Source organism: Gymnogyps californianus, chromosome 1, assembly GCF_018139145.2.
Source record: "Gymnogyps californianus isolate 813 chromosome 1, ASM1813914v2, whole genome shotgun sequence".
NCBI lineage: Eukaryota > Metazoa > Chordata > Aves > Accipitriformes > Cathartidae > Gymnogyps > Gymnogyps californianus.
This window is the reverse complement of record NC_059471.1, coordinates 136655583-136679440: the sequence shown is the minus strand read 5'-3', so window position 1 is coordinate 136679440 and position 23858 is coordinate 136655583. Positions and strand designations below refer to the sequence as shown.

General features: G+C 41.5%; 1 protein-coding gene across 1 annotated transcript in view; it reads left to right on the top strand.

Moving 5' to 3' along the window:
* The first annotated feature begins 3870 nt into the window (after positions 1-3870).
* ANO2 (anoctamin 2) overlaps positions 3871-23858 on the top strand; it is a 205885-nt gene continuing 185897 nt past the window's right edge. Inside the window, exons 1-3 of the mRNA XM_050895205.1 lie at positions 3871-3921; positions 10920-11104; positions 14017-14418. Of these exons, the coding sequence (XP_050751162.1) occupies positions 3873-3921; positions 10920-11104; positions 14017-14418 (636 nt within the window). The 5' untranslated portion in view covers positions 3871-3872. The remainder of the gene's footprint in view (positions 3922-10919; positions 11105-14016; positions 14419-23858) is intronic.

Here is a 23858-nt window from a genome sequence, read left to right as displayed (position 1 = left end):
GGACACACAGGAGCATCCACAGGGGCAGAGACGGAGCCACAGTTTTCTGGAACTTCTGAAAAGCAGACATGCACAACTAGTATTTTCCACCAGCAACAAAGTGTATGGACATATCTGTCCAACAAACAGGCAAGCATTCCTGCTTTTATCACTTCTACCTCAATTAAGAAGAAAAATCTTGTGCATCTAAATGTCTCAAGAGAAAAACAGACTGAAATAAAGACATTGGCTTTCAGACTAGAGCAATTAGTATTTTTTCCTAAGGAGCTCCAGATTATTTATTGGAAAACTGCTTGGTTATAGGAAACAGAACTGTATTAAGACTTTACACCGGTTCAAGAATATGTCCCATACTATGTGGCTTTTCTTCACCTTCCTTGGTTGCAATTTTGCTTTCAGGCACCCATGCCAGTGTATAGACTAAAGTGGGTGCGTAATACATTCCATGAGAACTTACTGGTTTTTCTTACAGAATAGAGTTCTGTGGACTTCTGTATGGTCTATATGTTATTATTCAGGCCTGGCTAGTACATATATATTCCAAGCTAAGGCAAGGCCCTGTGTGCTTAAGGCCAGAAGGAGCTTCTTCCTTGAAAATCCTGTCATAGAAACAGACAAGCAGGAAAGAGCAAGAAGAGAATATTATAATGTCTCCCTTAGCAGACTGAGAAGGTACATAAGTTTTTGGCCTTGACTTGTTGGCATGAGAACCAAACATTTTCAGCCAGCCTGCCCCAAAAGAGCTGTCTTTCATCTAAGGCTCTAGTGGTGCCAGTAAGGCAATGGGCTCAGACTTCCTCCATGAAGGTTTCGATTGCCTTTCACACAGCCCAGTTTCATTTAGTGCAACTCTGCTATTTTCAGAAGCATTCTTTCTTGGCAGAAGTAAAGAACATAATCAAGCCTATAATCAAGTACCTGCTTCGTAGAAAGCTGTGTACTCTAAGAGTAGTAGTGTGCCAGCACATCAGACAGCGCTGTACATCACACTGCTCCATTGACATCCACCAGCAGAATCCAGGCTTTGAGGAACATTGTTTTTCAACTTGTACATACTGCTTATGAGTCTTGATGGTTTTGAGCTATCTTAGTCTTTGCCTTTCCGCCAATGATTCGAAACATGTCCCACCACTTCAGAAGACTGGCTGGATCGTTGAGCATGCTACAGGATAGATTTACAGGTACGTTAAATGGATTTGGGGAGGAGTTTTATATAACTTCTTAATTATTAAAAGCATCTAATCTCTCTGCTAACTTTTACAGACTTGCAAGCACCACTCCTCTGCAGCAGGTGAAACACAATCTGGTGTATTGGTATTATTTGTCGCAGCTCTGCGTTATCAACTAACACCATACCCAGGTACCTCAGGAAACACAGTGATGCCAAGATATGATTTTCTCCATTGGAAAGTGTCCTTAAAAATAGACTACAGACTCAGTTCCATTTTAACCAGCTGGATATTGCTTCCTATCATATTGCCTCCTGTGTATATTATTTATTACCTGAGCTAACTGTATTACCTGTAACGGACCCATTCTTATGGCTTATAGGAGGTAGTAATTTGAACCTGTGCAGGCAGAGCTTTGTGTCCACAGGGATCCCTATAGGACCTGGCTCTACATTCCTATACTATTCCAAAATTAGTGGGTATGCCTTTCTGTTTTAGCGTTTAGTTGGTGCAGCATATAATGTGGTATAAAAGCATAATTTTCAGCAAGTTTTCATTCCCCTCTCCCAGAGATAAGTGTATACAAAGCAGTAGGTTTGCTCTCTATCCAGGGAGCAGATTAATTGGTTATAAAACATCAAGGCAAAAAGCAGTTCAACTGGTGCTTCCCTTGGAGTATTCTCTGATCCCACTTTGTTAGCAAAAAGTTACCAGGAGGTCTACGTGATCGTGCTATTGCCTTGTACCACGTAAGCATGAACTACATTGAGATCTGTGCAGCTGTGGACATTTGAGTAAAGTGACCAAGCAAAGAGCAATTCATTTGTTCAAATGGATGGGGTGGTTATGCAATCAAAAAAAATTACAGGCACACTGCCTCAAAACTTGTATGCATGGGCTAGTGTGCAAACAAAAGTCTGTATGAAGTAGCATCCCCCCTGCTACAGAGCTTACACATGGCAACTGAGAACACCTTTTTTTTTTAAATTTTGTGGGTTTTTTTTAATGTCTGTGATCTAATAGTTTTTAGATTAGTCAGTCCAGAAGCTATGGCATCCAGGTTGGTCCCTGTTTTGTAACTGAAGGCAGTTTCTAAATGAAGTTCTGAGATTAACAAGAGATACTAGCAGGGTAAGAAGAACAAGTATTTGATACCTGTTGATACATTACTTAGAAATTAGGAAATGCCATTCCAAAGGAGGGACTAAGAAGAGTGGGGTGATTTAACTTTTCCTGTCTGAAGACATTATTCTATATGAATACTAAGGCAAGTGTTAAAAAAGTATTGTGTAATATTTAATGTACCTGTCTTCCCTGTATGCACAATGAAAGACCCTAATCATTACTTTTCTCCTTTTGTCAGGGGTAAATCATAGCGCAGAAAAGTTTGACTGACCTGTATAAAGCTGTTCAAGATGGAGTCAGGGGTCCTGACCCCTCTCCTTTTTAAGCAAAATCAGGCTTATAACATTAGTGTAGGTTACACATAAAATTCCTCGTGTGGCACTTCAGTTGAGCCAAAGTAAATAGATGAACACAGTCCTCTAATTTAATCTCATTCTTTTTGGTCTGCCTATAGCTGTTTCATTAAAAGGGCAACTACATAGTGACAATTTGTCCAGAGTTTAAAGCAACGTGTATTTCTTAGCCTTGCAGGGCAAGTTTTACAGCACACAGCCCAAGTTTTGGGACACAACAGCCACACTGCTCGCTGTATAAACTCAGTATCTTTGATAGCTTAGCCACAGTGCATCAGTACATCTCTCTGTAATATAGACAACTGCTATTCTTGCTGATCATGACACAGTGCGCAATCCTAATTCACAAGCTAGTAGAAACACTGTACTTTATTTAGTCATTGAATAAATCCATTTCCCCCTCTGACACTAGAGAATCTGTTGTAGTCTCATAAATAGCCTAAAAGAAGAGAAAGATTTGAACTCCAAATAATTACACCTCCCTCCAATTATCATTGCAAATAAAAGTCCTTTCTCAGATGGTATTAGTCAACAACAACTTTTCTTCCCAATACATTGCTTCAATTGTAAGGTTGAAGGCTAGCAGGATCCATCACCTGTTCTGATTAGACAGTTGATTACAAGATAATCCCCTGAATATTTCATGCAGGAATGACAGTGCTGCATCCAGGCAGTAAGGTAACTTGAGTAGTTGAGATAGAGCCTTATAAAAAGGTTTCTGCACTTACCTCTTACCTGGAAGCACTGTAAAGCTTTGCAGATATAAAGACACTCTTCCCCACAGAAACCACCTCCAAGATAGTCTAATCCTTGAATAATGTTTTTTTGGACAGAGCTGGCTCAGTTGTAGAGCCCTGGTTTTGCATTAGCTTGTTTTCTTTCTCTCCTCCACTCCCCCTCCACTGCCTTCTGGGGATTTAGGACAAAATATGCCTGTTGTTACGTTGCTTGTTGATGCATTATGGAGCATGAAGACAAGATGCTGAAGTTCCAGCAGACAATTGCCATGGCCTCTCAGATGGTGGGAGTTTTGCCTTTTTACCTCTCTTTCCCCCGTTGGTGGTAATCACCAAAACAGAAGGTCTTGCTAATTAGCTTCAGTTTGTGGTTTGATTAATGCAGGATCAAGCCAGGGTGGAAATAGCTGCTAGTGCTGTTCACTACTTAAGCCAGTGCAGAAGCAGATTGTGCACACGATCAGCATAGCCACATCCTATTAGCATTGATGCAACTTCCAGCCAAACCTCCAGGCAACATGGAAACACACATGCCGGGTAAGTTTATTCTCCGATTCATTGTTAATTGCTGCCTGTGAAGTCGAATAGGTAGGAAGGGGGTGGGGAACAGAGAAAAGAATACTTTGAAAGGACTGCTGTGTCTTCTTTCAGGACATTTTAAAAATAAAAACAAATTAAAAAAAAAGAAAAAATTGTGGCCCAGGTTACATACAGACAGTTCACAGATAAAACACGCAGAGTTCATTTCTTCTGAAGCCTCAGGAGTGCAGCTGTGGGTCAGTGTTGTGATCCATGTGGAAAAGACAATCACTAGGCAAATGCCTTGTACTGGACTTCTGCTGTTTCCATCTGCGTTTGCCTTATTGCAATGCAACTGGGGGAAGCGAGCAATATCCTTTTTCAGAAGACAATGTGCAGCAGCGAGCTTTCAGTTCCCATATGCAGGGAACAAATCTGCTTAGTGCATAAAACCTTCTGTGTTTGAGTTCCCAGTGTACAAGTTTAGAATAATGTTCAGTACTAATACTGTGTCACTATTACTTTACTGCTATAGTCAAAAGCTCTGTGGTTGTTTCCACGTTATCTCATTGTTTCTAGGGCTGTAGCTCTGCTGTGAACTCCGAACTATCATGCAGCTTACTGAATCCTATTTCTGTGCTCTCCCATCCAGTCCCCTTCCTAAAATTATTTGCATAGTAGACTACAGTGTGCAAACAGCCATTAGATTTAATGCCTACTGCTGATCTTTGTTGAGTTATTCCAGTGTCCTTTTTCTATCCCTGAGCCTTCACTGTTGGAGTTGGTCCTGATACATACTTTATGACAGAACAATCAGGTACTTTCTGTAATCTTTACGTTTGGACTAGGATTTAAAAAAAAAAAAAAAGAGGGGAGTCTGTGAAGTTATACACACAGTTGTATTATATAGATACAGCTCCATTAAGTCTTCAGTTAATGCAACCATTCATAAGGCAGCTCAGGTTTTTGTTTTTTACCGTGTGGTTCCCACATCTATCTCCACAGCTCTACTCCGTTTCCTTCATTCTTGACCATTCAGGTTCATAGTCTTCCACCCTTTAAGAGACTCTCTGGCTCACGGCTTGTGCCAGAGGTGAGTGAGCATCTCTGTTAACTCAGGTACATTCTTAGTGCTCCTAATGCCAGAGGTGAGGGCTCCTGTGTACATGGGTCTACCAGAGGAGCACAACCACAGGTTTTTACACTTGTGCCTGTGACCATAGCTATTCAGGCCAGTCAAAGCCAGCAAGGAGCCATGCTCCCTCTTGCCTGCCCCTGTCTGTTTGAGGTGCTGCAATGCTGTTGTTTCTGGCAGCAGTTCAGGGACAGGCTCTCAGGGCGCAGAGTGCATCGCCCCGTCTAGGCGTTTAGTTGGTCACGTTAAAGAGTTTAGCTGGCCGAGTCCAAGGCCAGCTCCTTCACTGACTAGAGCTGTTGTGAAGAAAGCTGGAAGTGAGGCCCTGTCCTCCTTTCCCTTGGGAACTGCTTTTAAGCTGAGGCTTTACCACTTGCCCCCACCTGTGCTACATTGCAGCTGAGCTACGTCTACACCCAGTCTCAGACCTTTGCAGGTTTGGCCCTGACCTGGACCTAGAAGCTCTGCTTCCCAGCTTGACCTCGGATGTGCCTTGTCACTGCTGCCTTGCTGGGGAATCACTGAGCTGTGTCCGACCCTGATCACTGTCTCCAACCCTGACCCTAACCCGAACTTGCTGTTCTGCATCTGGGCTCCCTGTCAGCAGGGTCACTCACTGCTGTGCCCTATCACGCTCTGCTCCAGGCTCACCTTCCCCTGTGGAGCAGATGGCCATAGGCCTCCTTTTTCCTAAAATGACTGTAAGAGGATTGTTATTATCCTTTGTGTCAGTAACTCCTACTTTAAAGAATCAGTGAATATGCATTCACACAAAGGGCCAGAGGGTTATGGACAAGTCACTCTGTTTGTCACATATTAACAGCTTCCTGAATCATTATAGTCTCAAAGTGCATGGTGATATTGGAAGAAGCTCAGAATTACTTCTTGTGCACAGCTCCACCAAACTCAACACAGCTACAGCAGAGTGTGATTTCCTCCATGGTCTTCAAGACTACCATTAGTGCCTTTTAAGAATCATAGGAATTAAAGACAGACAAGGCTTTTTGGATTGTCTCTAACGCTCTCTAATGCAGCATGGTACAAATTAAAGCAAATTTCAGATTAGAGGGTATGAAGCATGGAAGTACAGGTGTGGCTTGGAGGAAGTAACAAGGTTTAAGACAAGATCAGAGATGGAACAGTCCTGCTAAGGCCTAAGGTAGGCAGCACAGCCCCACGCAATTCCCTGTCTACTTTCCATCTTCGTCACATTGTCCCAACCATATGCCCTGGGCTAGCAGACCTCCTGGGGAATGAAATTGAAGATGCAACCAAAGGGAGCAAGAAATGGAGCTAGAAGCAGAAAACATCATTTTTCAGGTTTGCCACTTCCTACCTGTTACCGCACAACTGAGTTTCCACCAAGAGACAAGAGATCCAAATTTGCAGCCTGCAGTTTAAGTGCTCATACAGTACCTCTCAGACTGCAGATGGGAAGGGCAAAACCACCTATGAGAAGTCCTGGCTAATGCCTTTGACAGTCTGGGTGCATCTGCCTGTCTGGACCCTGTTCCAGCATTCAGTTTGAAACACCACATCCTGAGCCTCCGGGACACTCAGCAAGGAGAATCTCTTGGGTAGGAATCAGTATCTCAGTTGTGTCCCTTTACATTTGGCTGTACATAACACTGTTTCCCCTTTCCTTTCCAGCCTCCCGAATATGATCAGAGAAGAAATAGTCTTCACAGAGAGAACTGTCTAATGCTGAGTTTAGTTATGAGACTGATTTTTAGTAGAAGCATTTAAGTAGTATGGGACTAAACATGTAAATAGTTCTTAAACCATCCTGAAGAAGGAAATATCAGGTATCTGAAATTTAATGGTCAAACTCTATCCTTCTTTTATTCAAATAAGGAGTTTGAGAACACTGCACTAATCTAAATTATCTTTAATGAAACCTACTGGACCTTTTCCTTCAAGTAATATTTAATAAAGAATGGATTTCCTATATAAAAATTTATTCCTAGACATTTCCTCTGGTGGCCTGTTTCCTTTAAGCTTGATCAAGGCTTATTTAATTAACATAAATTTCCTCATGTCTGAAACTCTTTAATTGAAATATTAAATAATAAGCGGTATTTTGAAGAGACAAGGGGTCGCAGCTTAAAAAAGAAAACTACAGTGCGATGAAAATACTTGAATACTTATACATGTGTGACTGGCTGTATTTAAATCAGCAACTCTAGATGTGCATGTTCAGAACTGAGAAGTCATTAGCTTAGTGGGGACCTGAAGAACGCATGTATAACCATGGTACATCTTTTTATTTATAAACATAACTTCTTTAAAGGAGATATATAAGTCAAGCTACATAGAAACACTAAATTCAAGTAGTTCTTTTTCATACCTACTTGGGGGGTGGCAGGAATAATAAGTTTGCCAAACAGTGCTCCTAAATTTCAGATGTTTTGAACAGCCTTGCAGAGGAGTCTATGTGAGTACAGGTATACTTCTGACTGTGGTGTCTTTCAGAAATGCAGCCCATCTCTGATACTTAACCGGAAGGAGAGGAAGATAAATGAAAGCAGGCCAGTGTATGTGCCCTGGGTGGCCAAACCATTTACAATGTATTTTGCAAGTAGCTGTGCCTATGATAATCTGACCATCTGGACCACTTAGATCGGATAATTGGCTGTTACTCAGGATTTAATACAGAGCTCCTAATTAGGTAGACTCCCTTAATGCATATTTCACAAGCAGTATGGTACTTTAATACATCCTCTCGGTCCTTCCACTTTTGGCAGCATGTGCATCTTCTTCATCATTGCACTTCAGACAAGGAATTGGAAACTCAGATAGTGAGGTCAATTGGTGCACATGCAGCCAACCCTTAAGTTTACAAAAAGCCAAAGCAAAGGATTGCAGAGAGACTGAGCAAGCAAGTAGATGATTACTGGCTGTGAATTCACACTGGAACTAGAGCTGATCACTGACCTCTGTGCTGGAGGTACCTTGTCCTTGGAAGCCATTTACAACTTCAAGAAGTTTGACTGGAGGGATGGCTCCCAGGCTATTTTTCTAGAATGAGTGTAGTTCTTGAACATTTGCTTTCCAGGTTGAATTCAAGATTCACTCTGTTGCTGTTCTCTGGGGATATATATACATGTGTGTGTGTGTGTAACAGAGCTATGCATGTGTGCATGTATAAGAATTTATATTTATATATGCACATACATACACAGCTTGTTTCTATTGATACTAATTCCTCTAGAATATTTATAGAATGAGAACATGTAAGGCCAGATGTCGTAAAGGCTTACAGGGTAGAATGAGGTCAGGCAGCATCTGAAGCAGAAGCCCCTGAGGCACCGCAGTACCACAGGCAAACACTGTCAAATGTGGAACTCATTCAGAACAAAACGTTTTGGTTCAGTCAGTTTGATTTGGGAAGATGAAAAGCTTTTGGGAGAATAGGAGTCTTCCAAATTCAGACATGGAAATTGCATTTCCATCAAAAAACTTATCCTGACTGGAAGTCCCTGACTGCTTCACCTGCTTACCAGTGTTAACCTCAGGTTCGTGACACAGTTTCTGAAGGTTGGGAAGCATAATGGAGATGAAATCATTTTATTATAAATGAACTGCAGATTTTTTTTCTAGGCTCAGTTAAAAGGACTGGGAAGAAAAAAAGGTCTTTAATTGACTGTGCAAAGGTCTTGTGAGATATCCCAGGCTTAGTCTGAAAATACTGGAGAAACACTGTATGTAGCCTTTGGGAATGAAACCTTCACTTATTAATTATTTTCCTTGGAGTTTCCCTTGTGGCATCATTATGTGCTTCATTAAAGTAAGCCAAGTGGGAGTCTCCCTGAGAGATCAGGAAAGGAAGACTGGTGAGTCAATCTACTGTACTGTTCAAGTGCTGCAGGACCCTAATCTATTATTGATAGGAAACATTAGAATAATCATAACATTTAGGGGTAACGTCTACGCATTTCCTTCTTTAACATTTTACTGGCTCCTCTCTTAGCACATAATTGTGGGTAAGTAGATTCAGCCTCTGTAGAGGGCATAGAAGATTAGCAGTAGGACACAGTGTCTGCTGTAGACTCTTGAGAAAAAAAAAGAAGGGATTCAGTTAAATAAGGAGGAAATATGACTTCCAGATTTTAGCAATACATGCCCCTCCCCCCCCCCAAAAAAAGAGAGAAAGATGAAGTTTTGCTATCACCATCTGTAAGAATGGATCCTTTTAGATTTTCCTTGAATTATTTGATGATGATGGTGACTGCGCAACTCTATAGGTTTCCTGCATACAGCCACCTCCTTCAACGCTCTGTCTTTTGAGATGTAATGCAAGGTATTTCTGCCACCAGTTGGCTGTTTCAGCAATGCAGGAGAAACACTCTTCAGTCACATGAACACTGAGTAAGAGACACTGTTCCTGCCTTCCCTCTTCCCCTGTCTCCATCACCATGAGGAACTTGCAGAGGAAACTACTCAAATTTTCCAGCGCTTTCTTGTGGCAGAGAAAGGTGAAATCACTTTCTCATAACACAGTGCAGCAAATCTCATAGGGCAGTTCCTCCCAGACTGAAAAGTATACTATGCTGTTGAAGCTTCTTGTTTCCTTAGACAGAAGGTGAAGGTGGGGAAGAGAACTGCAGCATTACCAGGATTGCCTAGTAATAAGGCAAGAAGAGATACTATGGATGTGGTGTCTCCCTGGATATACAGGAGCTGATGAATGTTCCAGTTATTTCTTCTTCCTGGGGAAGACAAAAATCCTGACTGGAGAGGCATGGTGCTTTGTCTCTTTAGCGGTAGCAGGGATATCTATGTGGGCAGATGGGTCTGCTACACCTCTGTCTTCTCTCTGGTAGAAAACACTGATGCTTGAAGGACCAAGCCATATTTTTTCGCCCCAATAAGCTTCTCAAAGAAACTATGGGTAAAGATCAATCAACCCCATTTCAGTTATGGCACCACTAGATGGGGAAAGAGTATGAAACATTTTTATGTCAAACAAGTTCCTGTACCCGTTACTTTTTATCATCATTTTTTCACTGTGCTACTGCCTGTATGGGATTGACTTTCTGCACTTCCTACACGTGACCAAGCATTCTTCTCATATTCTGTTGTTGCCGTACCCTGCTCTTCGGCAGAGATATAGCTTACCAGTGGCGGTGAACAGGGAGTGACATGTATCTCCCCATTCCCTCCAGACCCTCCATTATGCTGCACTGTAACCATGTAATTTGTCGATACAAGAGATGGGGAACACATCTAAAACTAAATGGTTCAAGACATTAGTCCCTCAAGCCAAAACATGTAGGTATAAACTTAGATGTACTTTATGAGAATTTCACACCATTACATGTCCAAAAGTTAAGAGTTCTTAGTGGAGAATGACCGTTAGCCAGAAGTTTCTATCTGTACCTGATGCCACTAGATTTGTTCACATCACACTAGAACTGAAACACAGTCCATTTCAGGCCTAGTTGTAAGCCATAAGCAAATGTGACTCAGTTCATTTGTGGTGATTTGGCTTCCATCTGGCATGAATGCTGCACCCAGAGAACCACGGCACAGTCACTGAAGACACATAGTTTGCTCATGTCCTGGGGCGTGCTTAGCTAGCTGCAAAGCACAGACTTTCCAGCTCCTAACCTCGTGACTGAAGTGCAGGAGTACAAATACTGTTGACCAACCAGGGTAGTGCTGAGCTAAGTGCAGCGTTGTATCATTGTTCCCCCTTCCCCAGCAGTTCACACAGGTAAGTACCTGTTGTTCCTCTGCAGTTTTATGCACTCCTCTCCATTTACTGAAGTGCAGTATCTGAAGTTGAATAGTGTCTGTTAACGGCAGTATTTCCCATTCCTTTAGGAAACTACCTGCACAAAACCTGCTTTATATAACAACACTTGTCTCTCATTCTCAGACTTTCCTCTAGCCTCCTCACACCCAACTCTGAATGGACAAAAGACAGCAAAATCAGCCAGGGACTCTTTTTCAAGATACAACAGCAAATACCTCACAGTTCCTCAAAACTGGACTTCCTTGCACAGCTGCAGGATCAATGGAGCTTTTGAAGCACCGAGCTGTATGGAGTCCTTCAGCAGTTCTGTAAGTAGGATTTTATGTTCGTTGACTTACCTCTAATGTGTTTGAGATGAGGAAGAGGCTTGAAGCAGGGTGAGCAGAGCACTGTGCACTCCTCCTGTGTGTTAGGCAAATCCATGCTGTACTGGGAAAAGTGACTACGCAAGTAAACTGATACTACAGCCTTAGGTAGTTCAGTAGGCTCTCTTAGTGTACAGCAGGAACTAACTGCTGTAGTTAGCCTCATTAAGCTTTTCTTATTTACTTTAGCCAAAATCCTTCAGAGCAGGAAGAGGGGGGGTGCTATCACCCCTAGTGTAGCAAAAGATCTGCAGGTTGATGACTAAATTGGCTATCCCTGTGCAAACCCTGGGCCAGCACGTGCCCAGGTGTTAGTGTGGCCTGGATTGGAAGGTGGAAGTGTAGCGTGGCTGCAGTCTTCAGAGCAGAGCTGTTGTTAGAGGAGACACCTCTTGGGATATGTTTGTAGTGATATATTGGCTATTAGAGGACTAGAATAAAATTGTCATGAAATGCTGATCCTATCTTTCCATTTTCTTATTGCTTGGTGTTCTGGCTACTTGTCTCAGAAATGTCAAGCAATGAATGTGGGACTGAAGATGGTAATTTAAATCACTGATTCTGACTTTTACAATGGCTGTGAGAAGGGAGGAGAGAAAGATCTTGATATTTCCTTCAGTGACATTTTGGAAATTGCAACTTATTTGTGTTCCTCCCTAATAAGGTCTTCTTGTGCCAGAACATCACACGGTCAGGAAAGCAGTGCAAATTTAGGGCCAGAAAATGTCCTTACTGAAATCTGTGGGAATTTTGATTTGTTTTCTATGCAATAGACACCCATAATAATGGGGATGGCACTTTGCTGCCAAGAGTAAGGAAAAGAGTCAACAGAGAGGGAGGGAGAGAGAGGCATTGTTATGTCTCCTCATCCTATTATTCTGTGTAACTCCAGCAACATCAAATGTTGCTATGGTGCTCTCTCAGGTGGCTGGGATGCAGCAGCTGGCTATGCATGGTAATAAACAGGAAAACCTCTTAGTGACTTTTCATGTTCTCCAACCTCCTTGTTCCCTCTCCCGCATTTTGTTTGTGCTTCTCTTTTCTGCCCGCACTCACCAGTAAGGGAGGAGAGGATGCTTAGAGCTCATCTTCTCTGGAGTCAGCTAATGCATTGCGTTGTGCCAGTGCCCTGGTGGCGGTGACATCATTACTTCTGCGCTATATAGCGCGAAACTCTCTGGAAGGGAGACTAGAAATCTGCAACGGGTTTTTCTTCACTGTGGCAGAGATGGATCCAGGAGGTTTGCATGGACTGCCTGTGAGTACTACATGAAAATGTATCTAACTAGGGAATGGGGAATTGCAGTAAAATGCTGTCTCCCAAGCAGTTTTATATTCTGCCAGAATGTAGTGCTGAGTGTAAGTTTAGATATGCCTAAAGGGACTATATATACACTTTACACATAAAGTGTGTGATAAGTGTAATGTGCAGAACAGATTATTTGGTGATAATTTCGTGAAAGAATGAAGGATGTAGTATGCATATAAACCCAAGATTTATTTAGTGATATGGTGGCTGAAAGCCACTAAGTGAAGCAAAGCAATGAAAAACAAGAATCTGGGAGATGTTGGGGTATATAATAATATGCACATTTATGTAATACCTTCAAAAATTCGTGTTGTGTTAACAAATGAGAAAATTGCCATACAGCATGCTTGGTTAACTTTGCAATGAGGGCTACCAGTGCATGTAATGGAAGGGGAGGTAGGGAGAGAAAGACATCTGTAACTGGCACCTGTCAAGATTTTGCTTGTATAGCCACCTATGGGAACCATAAATGTCTGGAATTAGGTTGTGGGCTGATTGCTTTGGATCAGGTTGACCCTACTTGTTTGCTTGTATCTTGTTCCCCAGTCACTGGAGGGCTGGTGTCACTCGAATGAATGACACTGTAGAGAGCTCTGTGAAGCGTTTTAAGCTACAACATTGAGCTGGAAATGGTGGTTGGTAACAGTTTTGGAAAACAAATGGGCTATGTTAGTGAACGAGAAGTGAAAGTGAATGCCTTACATTTGGTATCAGAGTTCAACATGGGTGCCGCAGAATTGCTGTCCAGGCTGGGGCGCGATAGTGGGGGTTAGTACTGGAACAGCTTCACCCCAGAAGGGTTCGGAGAGTGGCGACAAGGAAGCAGGGACAGTCCGAGGCGGTGACAGAGCACAACATAGGTGATTTGAATGATTTTAGCAATTTATTTCCTTTTGCAGTGATACTGGTCAGTCACATAGTCTTTTCATAATACGTTAAAATACAGGTCAGCTAGCATTGTTAGCCATCCATGGGGCATATCTTCTCTAATCCCTGGTATTTTCCAAAGCATTTCTGTCCAGCCCTACCCTTCTTGCCCTTGTACTACATTGAGGATATTTCTTCTGTTCTAGCTCAGATCAGTTTCTTCTCTTTCTTCCCACACACATTTTCTTTTGCTTTCCTCCCCTGCCCAGCTTTGCTCCACAGCACATCCTTTCTCATATCCTAATCTGTAATGTAATCCTTATTCTCACTTCTCCATCCCATTTCAAAATGCGCGTGTCTTCTCCTGTATGGTCTGTGTACATGCAAGACAGACAGTTGGTGTGTGCCTCTGTACCTGCCCATCAGGTAGGTATCCATCCCATGCGTTGGGATAAGGCCGCTATCTTTAGCCACTCTCATTTGTTTACGGTTGGAGGAGGTCAGAGTGACTTAATCTGGTCTGCAGAGTGCATGTTTGTAGGTCGTACCTACCCCTGGCTGACCTCCAATTTTGACTCTGCACAGCTTTATGGGCTTCTGTAGAGACAGACCGCAGGCCTACCTTCTTCTTGGGCTTTTTGGCTTTCTTGTCTGTGAGACTTGTGTGTTTCTCTCCCAGATTATAAACAATTACCTGGACGGGACGCAAGGAGGGGCTCTGGACAAGGCATCCCCAGGTGGCATGCATTTCAGGGACAGCAAGAGAAAGGTCGACTATGTGTTAGCCTACCACTACCGAAAACGCCTTGCTCGGCACCTGCCCGGTGTGGGCTCACCAGAGCCAACCCATGGATCTGCCTCCTTGGCCCTGGTTTCGAATGGAGGGACCAGGGAGGGCTGTGCTGAGCCACAGTGGCAGGACAGTGGCCAGCGTGCCCTGCAGGAGCAGCCGAGGCCGCTGGGGGCAGAGGTGATCGAGCTTGGCCCGCTGGATGCCCTGGAGGAGGAGAAGCAGCTGCAGCGAGAGGAGTACGAACGCAACCTGGTGGAAGCGGGGCTGGAGATAGAGAAAGACCCTGAGGTAAGAGGGGGAGACTTACTCTTCATGTGTGGTACCGGGTGCCCCAACGGGTAATGGCCACTTCGGTGTCAGAGGTGGCTATGTGCAGGACGTAACCATGGCTGGGCCGTGCTGGTGGGGCAGCCCAGTGGTGACTGGGTGACCAGAGCACGGCTGCCTGCTCTCCCTGTTGGCGGGGAGGCCAGGAGCCCGGCTGTGGCCATGCGTTAGGGCCTAGCTCGGCCTGCCTTCATTCCTGCCCTGCGTTAATGTTAACTGAGAGGCAAATCACACCCATGCATCTCTTAAAAATAAGAATATGTGCCGCTTTCTTTCTAACACAGCCTCGCTGACTACCCCACCATCACTTCTGCAGCTGCAGCAACTGTAGGATATCCTGGAGGTATGTCTCATGGCCAGCTTGAGGAGCTAATCCTGAAGACAGCTTGTTACGGCTGAACAGTAATTCAGTACTGAACATCCCTGGGTCAAATGCTGCCACCATGGCAACCTCCAGTTAGGGATCTGCAGAAATGTGTTGTACAAGCTATTTTGTACATGCCTAAAATATGGTGTGAAGCCAAGAAGATGATGGTGGGGATGTTTCTGTGTTGCTTGGTTCTTACTGCCTAGGAAATACATGGTTGTTATTGTTGTTTAATGCACTATTGAGTAGCAATTTCAATCTTACTTAGTAGAAAACATATTTCTTTATTTAAATGTTCTTATGGCATGCAGTGAACATACTTTTCTTACAAAAAAAAAGTGTTTACATTTTAATATCGTTAAAATGACGAAAGGCTCTCTTAAGTAATCTGCTGGAATACAAAGCACTGTTAAGATATTTCGTATTTCCTCAGAATAACACATTGATTTTCAGTGCGACTCTTCGCTTTCTTCCCAGCCATACGTAAGTTTTGTGTCATTTCTTCATTCCACCCACAAAATGAACAGCTCCTACGCTGCAACAGGAGAACCTCCCAGCCTTTAATGTATTCATTCTCACCACATGTGAGTGATGTTGGATAGTGCTATGGTTGTATCAGCTGGGAGCTGTGGTTAGGTTACTTGACTACAGCCAGTTGGTCAATTAAGCACAGGTCTTCCAAATCCCATGTTGATTCACTGAGTGCTGTGCTATCCCTCTGGACCTCTTTGAAAGCCACGGATATTTATATCCATTGAAGGGAAGTCCCCACTGGGTTCTAGTTTTAGGTGCTCTATTGTTTTTGATACCAAATTTAAGAAACTTAGGGCTTCTTTTCAGAGGTGCTGAGAACTTACAGCTCGTATTGCTTTCAGTGCAACCAGTTAACACTTCCAAAATGTGGACCAAATTGCAGATTGCATCTGAAAATTTGAGTCTAGCTGACTTGGCATAGCATATGCATGTTAAATCACTGGCACAAATAGAAAGAAATAGAAAGGCCTATTGACTCTTAACATTTTCCTTGCTTAGTTTGCTGAGTTGCAGGTGGCTATGGGTTGTATTTCACTGCACAGCCTGGCTGAGCCATCCTTGCACTGAACAGAAAAAAGTGATCTCAGATCCTGATTCTTTTATGCTAAGCATTGGGGTTAAGGTTCAATACTGCTAACACATGACTATCTTACTGCTATGATTTTTATAACCAAATTGCATAAAACCCATGACAACAGCTCATTTTGGAGGCTTCTTTCAGTTCTGAATTTCATCAGAACCTGAAAAGTCTAGCAGGAGATTTGGATGTGATTATTCGACTCATTACTTACCCAAAGTCCAGCTGGATTGAAATTCTTGTTCGGACACCTTCCAAGTGATGATGTGCACTCTTAAATAATATACAAAGTAACAAATGATGTCATAGAGAGTTGATCAAGAAAAACTTTTTGTCATGGTTTTCCTTCTGAAGAGGAAAAGGCTTTTTGCAAATGAACTGGAAAGTTCTGAGGAAATTATTTGGTGACCAGTTCTTTTATGGGAAAAATGAATTGATTTTGAAAATTACAAAAAATGCAATCCCATCACTTCTCTATCTGTATATGTGTATACACGTAGTCACTCCTGCCCCCTCAACACACAAGCTGTCTAATCAAAAGGGGAAAGTGTTTTTCCCTCCAGAATCTCCTGAGAAACTGGGAGGGACTATGCATTATCCTTTTTCTTTTCTGCCCAAGACATGTGGCTTTTATTTCCTTTTCTTTTTCTCACTTCACTGTTCTTTTTTTTTCTCCTGTTAGTTAATTCCTGTTAAAACATGCTGAAGCTGCTGTCTGTTATCTTGCTGTGAATTTCATAGAACGTGCTGATCAGGCACATGTGAAGTGTACAGCTGGCCTTGTATGTTGATTAAAATTGTATGTTGAGCTGATATGAGAACAACTTCTGATTTTTAGTCCTGGGAAAAATATTTGTCTATAGGTTCATTAAACTCAGAACAGTCTTAATCACAGCATGCTGTATTTTTGGTATGTAACACAGTGGACTTTCAACTACTACATTTCTAGTGGTTTATACTGAACATGCATGTTTGGGTTTTTTTGTTTCAGTGCTAGTATAACAAGTGGATCTTTTTCATATAGTATTATTGGAAGTTGACACATATTCTCTAATACATATCTCACTCTTGCCATATGTTCTGGACCAGGTCCTAAGATGAGTCTGATCTCCTGCTCAGAGGGCTGGCTGCAAAGGTAACTCAAAACAGTCCTCTGTGCTGCAGCTCTTGTATGAGGGATTCCACTTTTGGACCCTTGGGTTAGAGCAGGCCTTGCTTTCTCTAACTTACGTCACCTGCACACGGTCTTGCAAAGACAAATACTCGTTTGAGAACAATAGGATATCCTGAACACAATCTTTTTCCTGAAAGAGCATTAGTTTTTACTTGAAGCAGTAGCAATAGAAAGGAAGAGGGCAAAAGGGTATCATCTGCTATGTCTGTGGTCTTCAATGAACATCTCTGCACTGTCCTTTCTAGGTGGCTTATCGTAGCGATAAAGCTAAAAAAATTATCTTTGATAGGGCCTATGCTGTTCTGGTTCTTGTTAACCTCATTCCTTGAACAACAACAAAAAACCCCAAACACCCCCCCACCCCCCAAAAGGGATCAAGCCATTGTCCTCTTTTTACTGATATTGTGGGAGTCATGAAGGATATATTCACTGAGTAATACAGCTGATTCAGCATTTAATGACTTCTAAGGGCATCTGTCGTCTTGTGGCTGGAAAGTTGCTTAATCTATGATCTCAGTTAACCCTACTTAAGACTGTAAGCTTGATTAACCTAAATGAACTAAGCACAGCATCTTTTGCATCAGGCTACTCAGTCTACTAACCTCACAGGATATTGGAGTTCCTCTAGAAGATGCTTTTGTAGGCTAAAACTATTTAGACATTAGGAAATTCATCTCTAAGAACACAGAATAACATCATGACAATTTAAAAATCTTTATTTCTGCAAGTATCTTTTTGAAAAAGTGGGAGTTTCCATTATGTTAATATGTTTGTTAACATATGATGTTAATATGGTTGTTACATGCTGAATAACTAGGGACAAACACCTTTCTCATTTGTATTGTCAATTCATTGTGAGAAAGAATAGATACAAGAAAGTAAATGAAGATATATAATTTGTACGTGGAGAGGGGAGTATTACTCTTTTTGAATATGTGGAAAATAGGCAAGATTACGGCCTGTCCATATCCACCCAGTTATTATTTGCGAATGAAGGAATTTTTGACTAGTTTTCAACTTCCTTATAACTTTCTATCATTTTTTATTGCTGTCCTCCAGAGAAACTTTGTTCTTTTTTAATGTAACCTTCTTGGGTTTTTTTTGTTTTCCTGTTTTTAAACTGTCATATTATTTTGCATGTCCAAGACAAAGTGCACAATGAAGGCAATGCACATGAAGTTGAATGTTACAACATTTTCCTCTCTAATGTGACATTGAGTACCCATAATGATGGGTGGTTGTAATGAGATTTGACAACCTTCTTACCATGCTCCCTGGTAAAGTCATACCTGATCCATAGCATGTTTTCATGTGTTATAACAAATACTGCCACGATCAACTTTCAATCTTGATTTTGAGTGTGTCAGAGACCACAAGTGGCAGATCAAGTTTAAGGAGTTCTTTGGCTGGTTGTCTTCTCTTCAGATCAAAACATTCGGGTGGTCCAGTGTAGCCTATGGCCACGAAAACAACTGAATTAGCATAATTTAGGGTTATGTGGAAGTGATATTTGGTGGAAAAAATAGGACAGAAGAAGATGAAACTCCCTATTCACATCTGATGACAGCAGCATAGCAACACAGAACTACTGTTTTGCACAGTTTGCTAAGAGTAAAAATAATGTTTATATCTGTGACTGGCCTGTTTGACCAGTCTACAAAGTTAGATAAAATAAGCCTGGTGTTGACAGATCTTGTAAACACTTATGCTAATCTGCATAGTGTTAAGCACTTGCAGGATTTGCTTCCTCTGCTTCAAAGTAACACAGTTAACAGTACAGTAAAACTTTTTTTCCAAGATGTCCATGCCAGAACGCAGATTCTTTGGCATGTCTTTGTAAACTGTGAAGGAATGCCAGCAGGTCACATTTACCCTTGTGAGCTAGCTGCCAAAGCCATGGCAGTCAACTCCAAATAAACCCTATTTAACACTAGTGGCACAAGCCAAATTTTGCATCGGATACACAAAGAATTACCTGAGATAGGACCACCTTAAGAGTACGCTCAAATATTCTACCTTGATTCCCAGGAAGGGCAATAAATGCCATTGACATTGCAGGCAGTTCTTGGGGTTGAATTTTTTTTTTTCTTTTTTTTGTTCCTGGGGAAACTGATTGTTGTGTTTCACCTGATGTGGGGCACCAATAGTTCACTTAAATTTGAGTTGTACTGCTGCTTTAATGACTGCAAATGCAACACGTACTGTATTCAATTAGTATTATGTATGGCAAAGCATAATAGGAATAGAATAAGAAGACACTGGAGATGCACCTTGGCATTCTGACAAAGTAGGATCACTTTCGAGCACACTGGAAATGAAATGTACTTTGCTAAATAGCATTTAGGAGCTGAAAATATCTTTTAAGGGGAAGATGATGACAATTTTAAAACCAAGTGTAAATTACCCTCCAAGAAGCTCATCTAACTGGAATTTTAGAGCTAGCATAGTTTTAAGGATGTTTCATTAAACTCTGTTGGCTACATTACACTTTGAGGCAAGGAAGTTCTTAAGGTCCTCAATGTATCAGCTTACGCAGTACTGTTGATAACAACACTACTGATGATGGTGGTTGGGACTGGTTTTTTCTGCTTGATATTCCAAGGCATGTTTTTGAATTTTTGTGGAAAAAAAACCAGCCAAACAAAAAACCTAAAAACCAAACCAAACAAATAAACCTTCCAAAAAACCCCCCAAACCCAAACAACCTCCACCCCCAAACCAACCAACCAACCCCCCACCCCCAACCTGAACCAAAGAAAAGCTTATAGTGCTGCAGCTAGACTTTGTCTATGGGATTAAATTGCGCTGTTTTGTCACACTAAGGTGCTGCTCATTTGCCAGTGGGAGAAGGCTTTATCTTTTATCTTCTGTCAGCTGTAAAGGACAAGAGTAACCAAAATAATATCATGGTAAATTATTCAATGCAGAGCGGTTTTTTCTTTCTCTGTCTCCTCTTATTCCCATCTCTAGCTGAGGATGTTTCTGTTGAGCAGTGCCATCAATGTTCTTGCTATATGAGTTATTGTCTTGGGTCTGCTATTTTCTCTAACATCACATTTATGTCATACGTATCTTATTTTAAATGGCCAAGAGTTTAATTTATTTGCGTAGACCTTTTTTCCCTTGACAAAATTTTTTTTTGGTATAAAATATTTCAACTTTTAGTTAAAAGGTTATGGATATTGCTTAATTTAGTAGTAATTAAGAGCCTGAAAAAATGATGTCTTTTTCCAAAATCTTTCAATGTGATTTGTGGATAATTCCAAGAAAAACATCTCATGCCCTCATTACGTGAGACATCTTGCAGGTACTCAATGTGGTTGTTATAGTTGTCTCAAAATGTTTATTAATCTAAAGTGCAGATGAAAGCTTAATAGTAGCTAACATTAATTTTAAAAGGATAGGGAAATGTAATATGAGTCCAAAACCTTTATCCATGTTAATGAACGCCTCCCAAAGCCAATGAGAATGCATACAGAGTAACGTAGTATTGGAAGCAGATTGGGTTCTTTTGTGCTGTAGGTCTTTGGACTTTGTATGTCACTCTCCCTTAGTACAGCATTCGGAACAAGGCAATACTTCTTTGGGGGCCTCTTAGTGTACCAATTATATAAATATTTGATGGTTATTTTTCAATGACTCTAGTTACAGAAGCATTAATTAGCTAAAACATGTTCTGCTCCTGTATGTTACTTATATGGGGCTGAAATGTAATACACAGCTCTTATAAAATTAAAGTTGAACAGGCAAGGCAAGGTTTTCAGTGATACTGAAGTGGATGTGATGAAAATATTGGCAAGTTGATTAACTATTTAACACGAAATTACGTCTCCATTTGAGAGAGGATTTTGGAGTAGCCCCATGGGAGTTAAATGTGGTTCAATCAGTATTAAAATAACGATCCATGATAACAGGTGGCTAGGTAGAATGGCTGTGCTGTCAAAGCTGAAAAGTCCGTACTATGAATCCTGTTTTTTAATGATTGTGTTGCGACTTGAATAGATGAATGGGGAGACAGACTCACTTTGTGTATTTTAATTAACATCCAGACACTTAATGCTCGGCTATTAGGTACCTTAGTCAAAATGGCTTCCAAGGGATTTAGAGAAAATTGAAGAGATGTACAAAAATGGGCCTGTATGTTATTAATAACATTTATAGAGCTCTTGGGCGAGCAATGATAAATCTCATCAATCGTCTGCAGGTTGGGAAATGGAGGCATCAATATCTCGAATTTCAGATGGTGGTAGATTTGGGGTGTACATTCTGGTGATATTTATAATGGGAGCTGGGCAAGAAGCATCCTATTTTTACATGTGTTTTTACATAATGATGTTTCTATCAGGCTTGCCTGGTAGAAATGGCACATAACAGCCCGAATTTGTGTCTTCATTTCACTGTGTCCTGTATTGAGTTCTGTCACCTGCTGGAGGAACTACTTCAATTTCTACAAACTGCTAGATAGATGAGAAGCCCACAGAAATGGCTTATACATCCCTGCTAGGGATAGCAGGGAGAGAACTGGACACTTGTAGGATAGGGGATGAAAAAAAACCAAAATCAGCTGCTTGGCTTGTTCACAGATGAACATGAAAACATTTTTTAATTATCAATGGTCTTGTTTGCAGCAGAAGTTTTAATCTGTAAATTAAATCCATGGAGACAATTTGAAGAGCAATACAGGAAGCCCTGAGGGATGCCACACTGCGCTGATGATGCTGCAGTAGCTAGAGTGACTGCAGAGGAGACTTAGAGGCTGAAGTAGTGATAATTTCTGTAAGCTGTTTAGGCTGGTGCAGCTTGAATAGTAGTTTCATGAAAATAAAGTAGTAAAATATGAGATAGTTTGGGGATTTTGGTCCTGGGATTTGTTGCTTTTCTGACCTTTCAAAGGACAGAAATCATGCTGCTGTTGATTGGGGTGAGGAATCGGCTCCTACAGGTGCTGGGTAAGGACTGCCCCAACTGCAGTACCTGCTGCCCAATGCATCTCAACCTATTCTTTGGCACAAGAAGAAATCCTGAATTTCAGAGATTCTTTTGTAGGGGAAACGAGTCTTTCTTTGCTTTGCTTTCCCCAGACAACTGCCTACTTTGTCTATAGCAGCAAACAGCCCTACAGTTACCTCTGATACCAAAGGAGTGATCACTTCTGCATTTCTGCTGATTGAATAGTTGCTGTATGATTTTGTTATTTTTTGGAGGCATTGCTTCTTAGTCATGATTTCACACCTCATGCAAAGGAAAGCAGGGAGTTCTGCTGCAACTCCTTTGCGTAAGTGAGAAACGTTGAGAATTCTACCTGAGAGTGGATGCAATACTGTAGATAAGTGCTCCCTGTCTTTAATATGTTGCTTTTATACATATATACATTCATTTATGTACTGTTTTATGTTGTTATAAAAGATCTGAGCTAAGAAGGTGCCTCTCTGTTCTTCCCTCATGCTTTTTGGCCTGTATGAAAGCAGATTAAAAGACATTCTCTCTGAAAACTCTGTGTCTCAGAGACAAAAAATGAGAAACAAGGACAACAGGGAGAGACAAATTGATTTTGCTTATGTTGATGGAAAAAATAGGAAATAGGATTTGTTCTTGAGTCACTTCTTTCTCTGTGGAAGATGAGAGTGGGGCACATCTTCCAGTGAGCAGAGATAGCGTTCTCTTCCAGAGTCAGGGAGAGCAAACCAGAGGTGCCATGCCTTCTCACTGCAGGGCAAAAGGACAGTTTCAAGTGAAGCAGTGAATGGTTTCTTAGAAAGGGATCTTCCACCTCTGTTACTTCTGTTTTGGCCTCTGATGCAACTGGCTATGGAAAAGGCTTCACTGTCCAGAGCTTCTGGATTGTCATAGTAAACATCAGTCCAGCATTATTTTTTTCTCGGCTCACAAATCAGAGCAAAATCCAGCCCATTTTTATGGAAGTAACAATGAATACTCTTGAACGGCTTAGCTGGGGGTGAGGATAGAGAAGGAGTTAGAAATTAAAACTGGAATGTCGGAGAGAGAGAGAGAGAGAAGAATTAAAAAACCCTGCAAGAACATGAAAAGGAAAGAAAAATCCTCTCAACCAACCAACCAACGGTACAGTGGCACCTGTTCCAAGGGAATGCAAGTGGCAAGTGCCACCTGTTCCAAGTGGCATTCACCAGCTTCTGCCATCTCAGATTCAGGAACGGATTCCAGCAGAGAAAAGGCTGAGGGATACCTGACTATGGAAATTAGTCTTTGAAGGATAGGACTGTCTTACGGGAAAAAAACAACTCTTTGTATATGTGCAGAGTGAGGGGGTGGAATTTGCTATCCTTTAGCAGATCCAGGGAAAGGTAACGTAAATAATGACTCAGGTTTGTGGGATTCTTTTCATATGTTTTGGACTCGTTTAAGGTCTTCTTGCTTTACTGATGACTTTAATGGCTGTGTGTGTCATTCGGTCCAAATTTAAGTTATTAAAAGGTCTGTTGCTCATGACATTATGACTAGAAAGGCAAGCATATTTCTCCAGGAAGCGAGCCACTATAGGGAAGGAATTACTCCCTTCCAGATGCACAGCTAGACATTTTGTGGTGTGTACATTTTAAAATATTATATTATATATGAGAGGGAGGCATTTTGGAATGAAAACTGAATTTATATTCAAGCTGTTAAGCATGGATAGTGGAAAGGTCTTTTAAAGAAGAAAAAAAAAGTAATTTTCCCTTAGAAATCAGAACGTCCTCTTCAACACAAACTGTTTCTTAAATCCTTTGTAG